This window comes from Lactuca virosa, chromosome 3 (assembly GCF_052849685.1).
Source record: "Lactuca virosa cultivar CGN04683 chromosome 3, Lactuca_virosa_CGN04683_v6, whole genome shotgun sequence".
Classification (NCBI taxonomy): domain Eukaryota; kingdom Viridiplantae; phylum Streptophyta; class Magnoliopsida; order Asterales; family Asteraceae; genus Lactuca; species Lactuca virosa.
In genome coordinates, this window is record NC_136428.1 from 341469119 (window position 1) to 341483858 (window position 14740).

The 14740-nt window shown below is 29.1% G+C and overlaps 1 protein-coding gene across 3 annotated transcripts; it reads left to right on the forward strand.

Annotated features, from left to right (window-relative positions):
* Positions 1-2625: 2625 nt before the first annotated feature.
* Positions 2626-6379, forward strand: LOC145163110 (uncharacterized). Of its 3 annotated transcripts, XR_013739567.1 has the most exons (8): positions 2626-2771; positions 3728-3837; positions 4180-4818; positions 4951-4988; positions 5171-5330; positions 5599-5688; positions 5850-6017; positions 6126-6379. XR_013739567.1 is itself a non-coding variant. In XM_079081998.1 (6 exons), exons 2-6 carry the CDS (start codon positions 3754-3756, stop codon positions 6135-6137), a joined length of 933 nt encoding a protein of 310 aa, XP_078938124.1. In that variant the 5' UTR covers positions 2626-2771; positions 3728-3753; the 3' UTR covers positions 6138-6379. The 3 variants fall into 3 exon arrangements, 1 of the variants encoding a protein (XP_078938124.1); XR_013739566.1 differs by lacking the exon at positions 5850-6017; XM_079081998.1 differs by lacking the exons at positions 5599-5688; positions 5850-6017.
* The last annotated feature ends 8361 nt before the right edge of the window (positions 6380-14740 follow it).

Consider the following 14740-nt stretch of genomic DNA (forward strand, 5'->3'; position numbering starts at 1 on the left):
CCATATACCTTCAACATTATATACATATATAAATAAAGCTACTGCTATAATAAATGATTTATGAGCCAAAAATGAAAATAAATGTATAGATAAGTATACTTGTCCCCATTAAAATGTTCGACGCTAAGATCTTCATCCCATATAAAAATATAATCATAAGCAGCCATAATATGTGGATGCATAAACATCTTTGCATACCAACTATACAAAAAAAATTTAAAAAGAAAAAAAAAAGGATAACAAAGATAAAAAGTTGACTATTAGAAATAGAGCTGTCAATGGGTCGATGTGGGTTGGATTCGAGTTTAACCAATTTATTAATTGGATTGAAGATTTGAACCAAACTCAACCTTTTTATTTAAATGAGTATATATTTTCAACCCAACCAACATTTCAGATAAATGGGTTGTCACCGGATTGACCCGTTTATATGATTCTCAAGCCAACCTATTAAATAAATGGTTTAAACCTGAGTTAACTCACTTAAAATTAAAAAGTAAATAAATTAACTAAATATTACACCATTTAAATTAGTTTAAAACTTAAATAAACTTTCAAAGTATAATAAAAGCACAATCCCAATTCACAAATACAAAGAAAATTTTCAAATAACATGAAAGATATGTAATTTCGAAATGATTATGAAGAGTGACTAGTGTTGTCGGTAAAAAAAAATAGATAGCAATTAGGATTGTATTTTTTAAAACATAAATAATGATAACATTGTAATTTATAAATTAATACTTAGATTAGTACATTGTATTATTTAATAATTATTAAATTAAATATATATTAAAGTTAAATGGATTGGTGGGTTGAAAACGGGTTGACAACATTTACACAACCTAACCTATTTAATTAAATGAGTTAGGCAGGTTGACACATTTATCCTAAATGGGTTGAAAATCTCAACCCAACCTGCTAATTTTGGTTTGGGTTTGAATTGGGTTGGTGGGTTGAATCGATTTTTGCCAGCTCTAACTAGAACACATAAAAAAATGAAAGTAGGATGCTTTTTACTTTCTTTTATTACAACATTCTTACATATAAAGTGTTTCTTAGAAACACATATGGACTTACTTTCGGAATGGAAAGATCATTGAAAGTAAAGAAACGTAGGTTGTTATCTTATGAAATTGTATTCTTCGTTACCTAGACATGAGTATTATATGTTAAATTTCATTAATTTGGAAAGTTATTAATCACTTAAAAAAAATAACATAAAAAATTACCAATATCGACTTTAAACAAAATAAGATGTGAATTTTGTATATAGTTCATTTGAGAACAACTCAATTGTAATGGAAAACGAGTTAAAAAGGTACTAAAATGAAGCCAAAACTTGCTTATACTACCTGCTTTGACATTTCAAGTGGTGGAAACAAAATGTTTTGTGGTTCTTAACTGTCTCGGATGGCCACATGTAACCTTTATTAATTTATGCATTTTTCGAGTTTTTTTTTTTATTTAATTTTCAAGTTATATTTTTATAACGTGTTATTGTTAGATATTTTGGCAATATAAATTTCGACTGTGGTATCTGAGCCTTCATTAAACGTGGATGATTGTGTACTAACAAACTTTTCAACATCAATAGTCGAGTCTATAATTTGCATCCAATATTGGGTAAAAAAAAAGTTAAAGAAGCTGATTACAGACGACATTGATGATATTTTAAAGGAAAATTAGGTAATAACTTCAATCTTCTTGTTTTATTTGTAACAAATTATAAACTTGAAATTAACTTTGTTTCTTTAATTGTTTTTTTATAAAGATTGAAAAGACTACAATCCAAATTGAAAAGGAAAATAAAAATTGGCTATGAATGATTAGAGTTTCTATGTTTGGATACTTGGTTTTAATTGTTTATGGATGATTTTTTTGTTGTTTACGAAATGATTTTTATTGTTTATTTATTTATTTATTTGAATATCTAACACATAACCTATTACATCTTGTTCTTAAACTACTTATTTGTCCACGACGGGACTTGGATCCTCAATCCCATAAAGAAAGCACATATTTTCAAACACCTTGATACTACTAAGGTCAAAATTCCTTTTGTGGTTTTTATTATTAACTAATGATTTTTGTTTACTAGTTGTTTTTATTGTTATGAATGGTTTTGTTTACGATTAACACTTTGGGTATATATTTGAATTTAAAACGTGTACTCTCACCATTTAATCATATTTGGTCTTGGTCGTACCTTATATTTTGGTTCATTATTCGGTCCGAGAAATGCAACTCAATGTTTTTGGTACCCTTCCATTAGGTCATGGTCCGAAACCTAACTCATCCCTACACCCAATCTAGTCATTTTAATGATTAATCATTTTTTGCATTTAATTTTAATCCTAGGCATTATTGCAATATATATCATTATTCCTTGTTAGAAGTTAATGTTTCAATTCAACAAAATATAAAAGTTTTAAAAGACGATTAATAAAAAGTATAAACATCATGTGATATTTGCATATGATTCTACCATATATTTGAAATTGATGGGAAAGAATCTATCATGTAATCACTCCTATGTAAAAACCCAAAAGTTTAAGGGCTCAAATGAAATTTAGTATAAATTAAATTGGGTAGCGTTTGGAAATTTGAAATCGAATAAAAAACTTTTGCCTCTTCTCCGTAGAAAGGCTTCAATGGACCCTTGAGCCGTTTGAAGAGAAGCGAGGCTATTCTGTTTCACGGCAATCGTCCTCCCTCTTTCTCCGGCGTATCTTCTCGTTGACTTGTCAACGCCAACATCTTCATTTCCGGTACGACTCACTGACCTTCATTACATACTCGCATCCAGTTTCCACGAATTGGAGCTTACTGAAGCTACTTATAAACTCTGATGTTTGACTAACTTACATTCATGCTATCTTAGATTGAATGCCAAAATGCTTTCTGGGTATCTTAGATTTTAACATTTTCGAATGTGGGTTGATATTTGTTGACCAGATCCATTTTGGGACAGATTTTGATTCACATGGAGTCGCTCTATTTGTTAAAACGGGAGTTGAACATGAACTATGAAGTTCTTGTATAGTTCATTTTCGTGAATAGTTAGGCTATGTCCTCACCTACTACTTACATATCCTCGATCTTTGCAATTTTGGGGATGACGCTCTAAGTAACCCTATATTCAATACAAAAGTACTCATAGTTTTATAGAGATATCTTTTTGGACTCCTCACTAGGGATTAAATGAACACTATGCGACTGTTTCCATATTAGATGCTATAACATTCATTATTTGATGTAGAGTTCCCTTTTTATATGATTTCATTTCCTTTTTGAGTATTGTTCAACGGGGAAACTAGTGGCTAATCATTGATTGAGATGTAATATGTGTCTTTAAGGTTACATTTTGGTTTAATACTAATCCACTATTTCCTTCATTCACTAGAAATGTCTTTTATTGAAGATCATTAATGAAGAAGTAACTTATATGATGGATATCCCCCCAAGGTCTTTCCAATATATGAACTAGAATTTCTATACCTTCAAATTTCATACAAGAAAATGACAAAGTTAAAAACAAAATTCATGGTGTCTTTGTGAATTCTTAAAAGCTTGAGTGGGGCATTTTGTAGATTTTGTCAAGAGTTGGGGACTTTTCTGTTTGCTTTGAGTTATGCTTGAATTTTAGTTTTTTTTTGTCAGGTATTTCAAATTTGAATATGTTCTGCTTTTTTATCAAATTGGTAAATAATCAACATTGGTTCAGGTATTTATTACAAAATCAGCCAACTTATGGACAAGGATCACAAAAGAGTGCATTATCTAACTGATAGCCATGAACAAGAATGCCATAAGGAAAAGGAATGTTATTTTGAGGTATTTTCTCTTTCATTTTTCTCTTTTTCAAAATCTTAATAGAAACATGACTTAATCAAGTAAAAAACAATTTTACTCATATCATTAGATAGGTTTTTCAATGTATTATGCCCTAATAAGAAAAATAAAAATAAAAATAAAACTACAATGCTATAAATTATAATTGAGTTGATTTTTAACGTACACAATGCCTTTATAAGAAATAAATTAAAGTACAATGATGTAATAGAAAAAGAAAAGCAAAAGTGGATGCTATAATAATTATCATATACATTAACAAAATTCATGTGTTATGCTCATTTTTCACAATCGAATAAAATTCATGGAAAATTGTTAATGCAGAGTCCAGGTGTTGAGATTCTTGAAACTTCAAACCGAAAGTCAACCCGTTTACAAATGAAGAACAAATTATCATCATGCTCACAAGCTATATTCAAATCTCACAAGAACACTTCCAAATATACAATGAAATCTTCAAAAACAATCCTAGATGGAAACACTCCCATTTCTGATATCAAGATTAATCAAAAAAATGGTGTATTTTTAACAGATACTGCCTCCATGAAATCTTCTAAAGTAGTTCCATCTTTTAAATATCATATAGGGGCAAAAGATGGGATTCAGCTTATTGTTGATTTGAATTTAAAGCGATCTGATTGGTTAAGAAGTATGGAAAAAACAGTTTGTGTATGCCAAAATCATTTAAAGCCCAAATTTGAAAGCTTTAGGCAGGAGGTTGAATGTTTAGGAGGCAAAAGTAGTTCACTGGACAAAAATACCCTTTCGGATGCTAGCTTCAACTCTTATCCCCAAAATAAGTTTTCAATTAAATCCATGAGTAATGAAATTGGAAAAACTCTTCCTTCAAAACATCATTGGTCAAAGTTTGACCAAAGCTCAGAATATTTGGAAAATGTGACATTTTCTTCTGAGAAACATTCATCATGTTCTAGAAGGGGAAATCTATATTTGGAAAATGAGGTATGTTGACTCTTGTAAAGCTTCTTATAGAAATTTTCAGTTAAATGCAAGAAATTATAATTTATATTTTAAACCCTTGGGAATTTGTATTATTTGACAAAGGGTATAACATTATCACTCTTACTTTTGCAGGAAAGGATCAATTCTACACAAGGAATTGAAGTGTTAGGGTATAAATAATCTTCTTTTTGTTTCCCATTAAGTTAATGAGGGCAAATTCGTAAATGTGTTACACGACTTAAAGCGGAAAGCTTTGTTTCCTTGTGTTTCTGTATTAAGTCGTTCTTTCTACATTGAGCCAAAAGTATAAACATCAATTTAGTAATTATGTTCTTTTAATGAAATGTTACAGAGAGGAAAATGTGTCTAAAAGAAAGAAAGTTTATCACAAAAGTGGTCAAATCCATGGTCAATCTCATGAAAGAATTTTAAGAAGCACAAAATTATTTGGTGGGGAGATTCTTGAAAGTGGTGGACTTGTCATAAGGCGATCATTTCGTCTTCATTCCAAGGTTTTTAATTTTTTCTCCTTACAAGTTAATTATAAAATATTATTTTTATTTTTATTTGTTGAATTTAGAATGTACTAATTTACAATTTCTACCTTAAAAGGAGTTCCCATGAAGCATACAATTTAGGTTGTTTGGTGTTTGATGTTATGTTGAAATGATTGATCTTTTTGATGGTTTAAAAATGTTTCAAAGGGTAAAATGGTCATTTACTTCCATCATTAAATAAAGTCTTTACGCTAATTTTCAATTGTTTTTCTTGTTTTTTCAGTGATAAATCAGTACTCCAGGCTGCATTTATAAGTAATAGCTTGCACAGATATATATACTTATGCTCCAGACCACTTGTGGATTATTGTAGGTATAAAAGATTTTCTTTATCAAATTAACTGAATGAAAAATTTATAAATTTTTATATTAGATTTTTTTTTTTCACGGTTGTAACTTCTTGAAATATGGTTTTTGCAATTTTCGTTATTTGAAATCATCCTGAAATGTAGTTTCCTTTTAAAAATATTTTAGGTGTTGATGGTAAAACCCAAATCAACCTTAGGGTTGCATTTCTTACAAGGGACTAAACAAGTCTTTTGAGGTTATTTTCAACATTTTGAGGATTAGAAGGGCATTTAGGTCTTTTTGGGTGAGACAAAAGATTGCAATTTTTGTCATATTGACATCAGTTAATACAAGGTTGTCATGTTATGTGATATGTCAGTTCATCTTATTTCTTTGATTTTTTCTAGTAAGTAAAAACGGATTATGACTAATGATGTGAAATCTTGAAATTTGTTTGTGCAGGCTGTTACATGATTGATTTGAAGGTGCTCAAGTTTTCTGATTTACACATTTACCCTTACACACAAATAATGAAAATTTATCACTTTGTTGGAGGTTTGGTTTGATGTAGCATTTGTACTTTTTTTCAAAATTTATGCTTGGTTGCTAGGCGGACGATTATAACAATTATAAACATAAACACGATGATATTCACATTTGCTTTATTTTTTTTTACATGTAACGCAATTCGGACACAAATATAGATTTTATCTGTCTTCAAATTCCTTCAAATGTTTTTAGTGGGATGTAAATTATCCGAATTAGGATAAACAATAAATACATCATAAAACTTATGGTTACAGGAAGATATTAAAACACTACTAGCAAAAAACAAGAAATTACAGAGTTATAAGCCAATTTGAACTTCAATTAACGCATCAAAATTCTTCTTGACCTCCAAATCAAGAACCATAGAATCAATCATAGAATCAAACATAAGAATCTGAAAAATCCTAGAGGACCACCTTGTCTAGCATTGAACATAATTCAAGCAACTGAAAAGCTGTGACCCCCCCCCCCCCCCCCCCCCCCCCACACACACACACACACACACAAACGCCTCCATTATTTATTTATTTATTTAGTGTGTGCTAGAACTCTCCTTTATCCCCTATCTCGGATAGACTAGACAATAGGAAAAATAACTTATGAGAGTAATCAAGATTCAAAATTGTTTAAAAGTTTTCATGTAAGTTTAGTCAATAAAAAAATATCAGTGAATTAAAGTCTTTGTATACCAAATACCTTCCAAATATACGTTTTGTTCAAATTACACCTATGATAATTGACTTATTGGGTTAGTTAGTATTATCGGTCAAAAAAATTAAATGGAAAATTATGACTTACATTGCATGGACTAATTGAGAAAATGTCTTAGGAGGCTAACTAAGTTTCAAATTTGTTCAAAAAAACGTCATTCAGGTTTAGTCGGTACAAAAAGTATCGGTAGGGCCTTTGTACACATAATATCATCCAAGTGCACGTTTTGTTCAAATTACACCTTAGAGTAATTGGTTGCTTAGTTGGCATATTTAATACTTAGTTGGCATATCACCTAACATCTAGGACATTACTCAGCATATAACCCCCTTAAATGAAACAAATTAGGGTTATAACTCTCTTGAATGGTTTCCATCAGCTGATAATATAGATTAGTCATCAAGAAGTAAGGCCCAGGAAGCATACTAACAATCATTGCCATGTTTGATCTAGAACAATCAAATTGCTAAGTTACAACAATTTCCAAGTGCAAAAAAAGGACAACAATGTCTTGTGGCCGAGTACTCCCTCTGCCACCATTTAATACAATAGGCTTGAATTTATAGTTTCTTCTTACTTGAGTTGAGCATGTAGGCCAAACCTTCACTTACTTATTCATAATTTTTTTCTCGAATCTCCATCTCCTCGTCGCACTTATCAATCAAGCATTTGTCGTTGTCAGTAAACTAAGCAAAGCAGGGTCTGAGGCCCATATGAATCCACAATCTAAGGAGCAAGCTGAAACAAAGGGACGACCCCTTATGTGTTTCATTCTTTCTAAAAAGGAAAAAAGAAGTGCCCCCAACATAGTAAACCTCTTTTTGTAATGGGGATGAGGTAGATGCCTCTCAGGGGTAGGAGACGGATGATCAGATAGGAGTTTCCTTACATAGCTACCGACCTGCAGTTATCCTTCAACTTTAGTGTTTGTTGGAGAAGAGGTGAACATAGGTACACTCGTTGTTTTGTTCTCTATCACGAACTGGATCCCTCGCTAGCTAAGTCGGACATAACAACATTGTACGAGGATATTATCCATATTTGAGGAGAAGAAGAAGAAGTCGTTCAGGAGATGTATAACCCTAATCCATGTCATTTAAGGGGGGTTATATGTTGAGTAATGTCTTAATTACGTGATTAGCTTGGTCATCTTTAATTTTGGTAAGTGGTAAGTTTTTATCCTAATTTTCAAAGTTCGTAAATAACAATATAATAACTATTCCAACACCCTTCAAGATCAGTTATAACTCTTATTTATTGTCTAAACTACAATAAAAGCACTAACAGTAAAATAAAGTCTTTGACTAAGAGCTTCATGTGTTACATCCTTGTAGAGCTTCTTTGTCATCTTCCTGGCTAAGCCTTCTTTCCCTTCTCCATTGCCACTCGTTATATTATTTCATCGGTTGCGCACATTTAAAATTTTAATTGGGTAAGCCTAGGGCTTATTAAGTTCGTGTTGCACATACATGTCTATCAATTTAAAACTTAATAATAACATGTTTGTCCCTAAATAGTAAACCAATCAATGGATAACACACAAATTTAGGTTGATAATCTATTTCCAAAATATAGAGAAAAGACCAAAAACTTATTATGATTTAACACACTTTGTGAATAGCTCTCACAAAGAAAACTAATTATTTACATTCATTCAGGAAGACTTACAAAATTGAAATTTTTTATCAACACAACAATACTAAGAAGAAGACACTTCTATTAACAATATTCAAATACTTTTACATCAAGAAATGTCTCTCTCTAATCCTATATAAATCAAACTAACCTAGCAACGAACACTCGCTCACTTCTATGTCTATATCACTAATAAGAAGGAAAAATACCTCACAAACTTAATAGGTTGAAAAAGATGATAAGTATTATGTTGGATTTCTATGTATATACATAAGATTTTGCATGTATATATATATATATATATATATATATATATATATATATGATATGATAGAAAAAAATATATGATGCTTAGTTCTCTCAATATACTAAGCTCTCTATATATAGTATAATATAATATAGAAAGTGTACTTGTACTTAATGTGGGACAAATACACATGAATTCACTTTCTTTAGCTTCATATCCTTTAATGTATCAAAGCTTTGCTATGTTGTACTTGCAATAAATCTTGCTCAACTACATGTTATCTCCAAGGCAACCCACGAAATTCAGACTTAATTATTCTCAGTCACTCAACAAATCTACACTAACCAAAATAAGTCAGTAACATCCATTCTTGACTTTTGGTAATTAGGATTGTAGGATATATATTTTACCTCTTACATAACACTTTTTAAAATATCTTGCAAGATGATCATACCAAGTTAAAATAAGGTTCAATAAATATTGCATTGTTCAGATTGAATGAATATGGTCAATAAATATTGAGAAATAAAATATCCTTTTACTTTTTGTTCCTACAAATCTTTCTATCCAATTAAATGAATATGGTCAATAAATATTAGTATATTAAAATATCATTAAATGAGTATTAAATATTAGACATTTCATTATTTAATTGGGTAGGAAGATTTTGTAGGAAACAAAATAGGAGGATATTTAATTTCTCATAAATATTTCATTATTTAGATTGAATGAATATGGAGTAGCATTATATTAACAAAAATACAAAACCTAGGACCTTAAATACTAGGTTTGGCTGTCAAACACAATCCTTGAGAATCAAGATTCTTCCATAAGATAAAGAAACTAATCCAATAACAGAGGATTAAACGGAGAAAGTCTATAACTTCTAACTTCATTGATAAAATCCAATGTATATAGAATCTTTCAAAACTCTATTGAAACTACAATCGAGAAACCTATTGTGTTTTTATTTCCAATTTATTACGGACCCACAGACAAATACCTATATCTGTATGATAAAAAATGGGCATATTTTGAGAATGAGGGATACAATTGGATCTTGCATAACCTAAGTCCATTAAGAATTAAATCAATAAACATCATGCAATAGCTATTGATTTGCATATTGTTTAAGAAAAGACATAAGTGGTTACATAATGATACTTCTCATTCATACAAAATCATAAAAATCTTTTGAGAAAAAGGAAGGTAGAGAATACAAATCCATGGTGTCAAAATACAAACTCATTTGGTAAAGAGAAAAAACTTAGATGGATAATATAGTTACATTTGTTGAGAGATGAACTCCAAAGCACGTGCAAACAAAGAAAAGAGACGCTTTAATGGATATTATAATTACCTTCGATTTAGCTTTAAAAACAAAGGGAGCGACACACTTTGAAATCGATAGCAACAATGAGTGAATTTTGCAAAGCACGAACCAGACACATCATTTTTTCATCAAAATATATACATTTAAAATCCTAATTTTAGATATGCCATTCAAATGAATGAACAAACTACTTTGATTCCGATGTTTGACGAATACAAAAACCAAATTTCATGAGATTTCACATCCAAATATAATGGAAGTTATTTTATAAGGATCGTTCCTTTCTCCGATCGTGGTTATCAAGTTTCATAACATCCTTGATTTTGTTGAAGATATATTGGCTTCAATTTGGAAAGTTGGTTTTATGCACGAAGATAATTTACAATGGTTAACCTATGGTATGACTTAAAATAATTGTCAATTCATCATTCCACTGACTTTAATCTCTAAATAAATAACAACTTTAATGGTTAACCTCTTCCACTATTTTTATTTTATTTTATTTATTTATTTATTTATTTATTTATTAATAACTAATATATCATTATCTATTTAAAATGTTCTATAAAACATCCCAATTTAATAAGTCGAATTTTAAACATATATTATATATTAAATTTCACAAACAAACAAAAATATGAATATAACTATGTTATGTTTTTATTTTATATACATAAAATACAAAAAAATAATATGTCATAGTTATAAAAATAAAAAATGATTCAAAATGCTATATAAATGATATAAAACTTATATTTTATAAATAAATTGTCATTAAATATTTAAGAATTAATTAATTAGTAAATACATAACAAATATTTAAAACTAAAATATAATGAATGAGTAAAATGAAGTATGATTAAATAAGAGAAAATTGCAAGTTTGGTCATGTGGTATGTCAAATATTGAAAGTTTGGTCCAAAATATTTTGGAGTTGCACTACTAGTCCAAAAGGTTTCATTCCTTGTAACTTTGGTCTAATTTGTATGGAACTTTTTTAAAATAACAATTATACCCTTACCTTTTTCTTTTTTCTTTTTCTTTTTCATTTCTATATTTATAAGAAAATAAAAAAAATAAAAATTCTATTCACATCCCATACACTCCTCCTAATGACGTGCTTCTCTGATACTTTCCAAAAAATTAACACCATTACACTCCAAATCTTAGGATTATTCACCGTTCCACATCTTGTCTCATTACCGCCTCCAAATTTGGATCCTAATCGATCTGATTGTCGTCATCGATGATCATCAATCGATATGAAAATCTTAAATCCTCAAACGATCCAGGTTGGCCATAGTTATTTCTCTATTCTATGGTCGACATCCCACTCATAAATCAAAATTAAAAAACTGAAACTCATAACAATCTATATCAAATACAAAAATCAAACACAAAATTTGAATTCATAACTATCTAGATCAAAATCCAAAAATCGAACTCATCACACTCATACCCATCTAGATTAAATACAAAATTGATCTCCATATCTTTTCTTATATCATAGAACTTTAAATACATAAGTAAACTCCAGATTCTTGCTTAAATCGCCAAAAATCAAACTCCAGATTAATTGCTTAGTCTTCCATAGATCTAAAACCATGAGAAGCTTGAATTTTAAACCCAAATGTCGAACTTGCAGAAGATATCAAAAATACATGAAGGTGGTGAAGTAGCCCAACAAGATACCTGCATCTGGATCTAAATTTGCTATTGGGGTTTGATCGGAGATTGCATCTAGGTCTAAATTGTTGTCGCCGTAAAATGAGAGTCTTGGTGCCAGTGATATATATATATATATATATATATATATATATATATATATAGGGTTAGATTATTGTGTTCTAACTATCTATTATGTGCTGTAGGATTGATTGTGGACTAATCATTTTAGTTATTTTAAGAAAGTAATTAATGCATATTACATGTTGACGATATAATGAGTAAAAACATTTAAACCTAACTCTCTCTCTCTCTCTATATATATATATATATATATATATATATATATATATATATATATATATATATATATATAAACCATCCCAGTGGTATCACAATTCCTTGCTGGATTTTAAAGTTTGAGAACGTGAAGAGTAGGATCGCTGCTGGACAAGGTGGCCAGAAAATGATGCCATGGAAGCTTCCCGTTTAAGCAACACTTAATGATGAATAATGAGTGGTGGTGGATGCAAATGTAAAATGGAGAGAGAGAGAGAGAGAGAGAGAGAGAGAGAGAGAGAGAGAGAGAGAGTATTTTCTTTTTCATTTTATTATATCTGTAATAAAAAAATAAAAAATGAAAATACAAATGACAAAACCATATTTTAAAAAAGTTCCATAGAAATTGGACCAAATTCACAACAAATAAAATCTTCTGGACCAGTGGTGCAACTCCAAAACATTTTAGACAAAGCATCCAATTTTTGACATACCAAAATGACCAAACTTACAATTTTGTCATTAAATAATAAAGGGTTAAAGGTATTAAGCATGAACATATATTGACCACTCAATATGTATTGAGTGATCAATAAAAAAAAACAAACTCTCTACTCCAATGATAATAAACGGACACATAAAAAAAGTAAATCGTAATACAATATTAATAAAAACTCCCATTAAAAGATGCTCTAATGAAGAAGAAATAATGAGAATTCAAATATATTTTTGGGTTGAACGAAAAATAAAGAAGACGATGTCAAGTGACGCATACTTCTTTATTAGGTAAGAAGAAATTACTGAATTTTTATATTTTAAAATGAAAAAAAAAAGATAATCATAGAAAACGAAACATCATATATTTTTCTATTTTATTATAAATGTGTAATATATGTAACATACTTCTTTGAAGATATTCATTGAAATAACCATTTTCTTTGAATATACAACAATTTTAGCAACTTTTTAACAAATAGTAGACCATTAAATACAAAGCTATGTCATTTTTAAAATACTTCTAGAGCTCTAAAACACTGTTTCTTGAAAAAATATTTGAAATCTTGTTATAATTTTGGAACTGTTAGAACTGGAAGTACCGTAATAATACAATTATATAATCAACTTATAAGGACATTGCCAATATGAACAATAAAAACAATACATAAATAAAGTAGGATACTAGCATAATAATTTATAATTTAGGAACTCTCTAAGTTTCAAACTTGGATCGACGAGTTTCAAACATATTCAATTATGCATCAAGTTTTGAACTCCTTGTTCGTGTTTAAAATCATAATTGAAGAAACTTTTTACTTTTTGAAAAAGAGAAATTACATATCCTTCTACTTTTTGTTTTTATAAATCTTCCTACCCAATTAAATGATGACATGTGTCACACTTAATGCTTATTTAATAATATTTTAGTATACTAAAATAACACATGTCATCATTTAATTGGGTACGAGGATTTGTAGGAACAAAAGTAGGAGGATATTTAATTTCTCTTTTTCAAAGAGTAATTAAATATCCTCCTACTTTTGTTCCTACAAATCCTTTTACCCAATTAAATGATGAAATATGTCACACTTAATGCTTATTTAATAATATTTTAGTATACTAAAATATTTTTAAAGACAAAATTGCAAGGATGAAGTTCCCAACTTAAAAGCATAATAGTAAATTTTTAAAGGCGAAATTGCAAGGATGAAGTTCCCAACTTCCCATATTAGGTTGAGAGGGTTTGCAACTTGGTTTCGAGAATCATTTGAAAGTTCCAATATTAGCCCTCAAATAATGGAAACCACTAATGGAGTCTTCAAAACTCAAAAATTAATCAAGTTTCAAAGATGGCGATCAGTATTGATTTTCAAAAAATAAAGTCCAATAACTATGTGCATTTAAGGAAAGTGGTTATCATGATAAATATCACTTAATTTAATTGGTCAAATGTGTAAATACAAAGTGTTATGATTGGAAACAAATGGGGGTAAACAACAAAAATATGAAAAGATCAAGTGTGTAAAATAAAAATTGTGACAACATAATCAAAAAGAAAACGTATAGTTTTTTATGATGATAAATGAGTGGGTGATAGTAGTGAAACGATTTTAATACTTTATAATGACTTCAACCACCCATGTTTCTATTATTGATAGGAGTAGCCTTTTCATTGAACATAAACTATATATGAAACGACACCATTCATACGACATTTATAAAAGTCATGGAGTTGAGGCATTATAGGTAATAAGAAGAGTATATCATCATTACCATGAAGTTATGAAACTACATAAAAATAAAATGTATACTTTTTTAAAGGACAAATACCAAAAAAATCTCTAAATTTTACATACTTAGTAGAAATCCTAACCTTTTTGTTTGTTAGGTAAAATTATAAATTTTCAAAAACCTTTCATTTTTAATCTATTATGAGGTCATCCGGTCATCCTCTTTTTTTAATGAAAAGTTTTTTGAAAACTTTTACCTACAAAAAGATCAAGGGTTTTTCCAAATAAGTATGTAAAACTTGAGATTTTTTTTGGTATTTGTCATTTCTTTCATCAAACGAATTTATATAAACAAATGATATTCATATGTCTATATTTTACAAAATCGTATTTTAATTTTTTACATATAAAAACGTATTTAATGTTTATA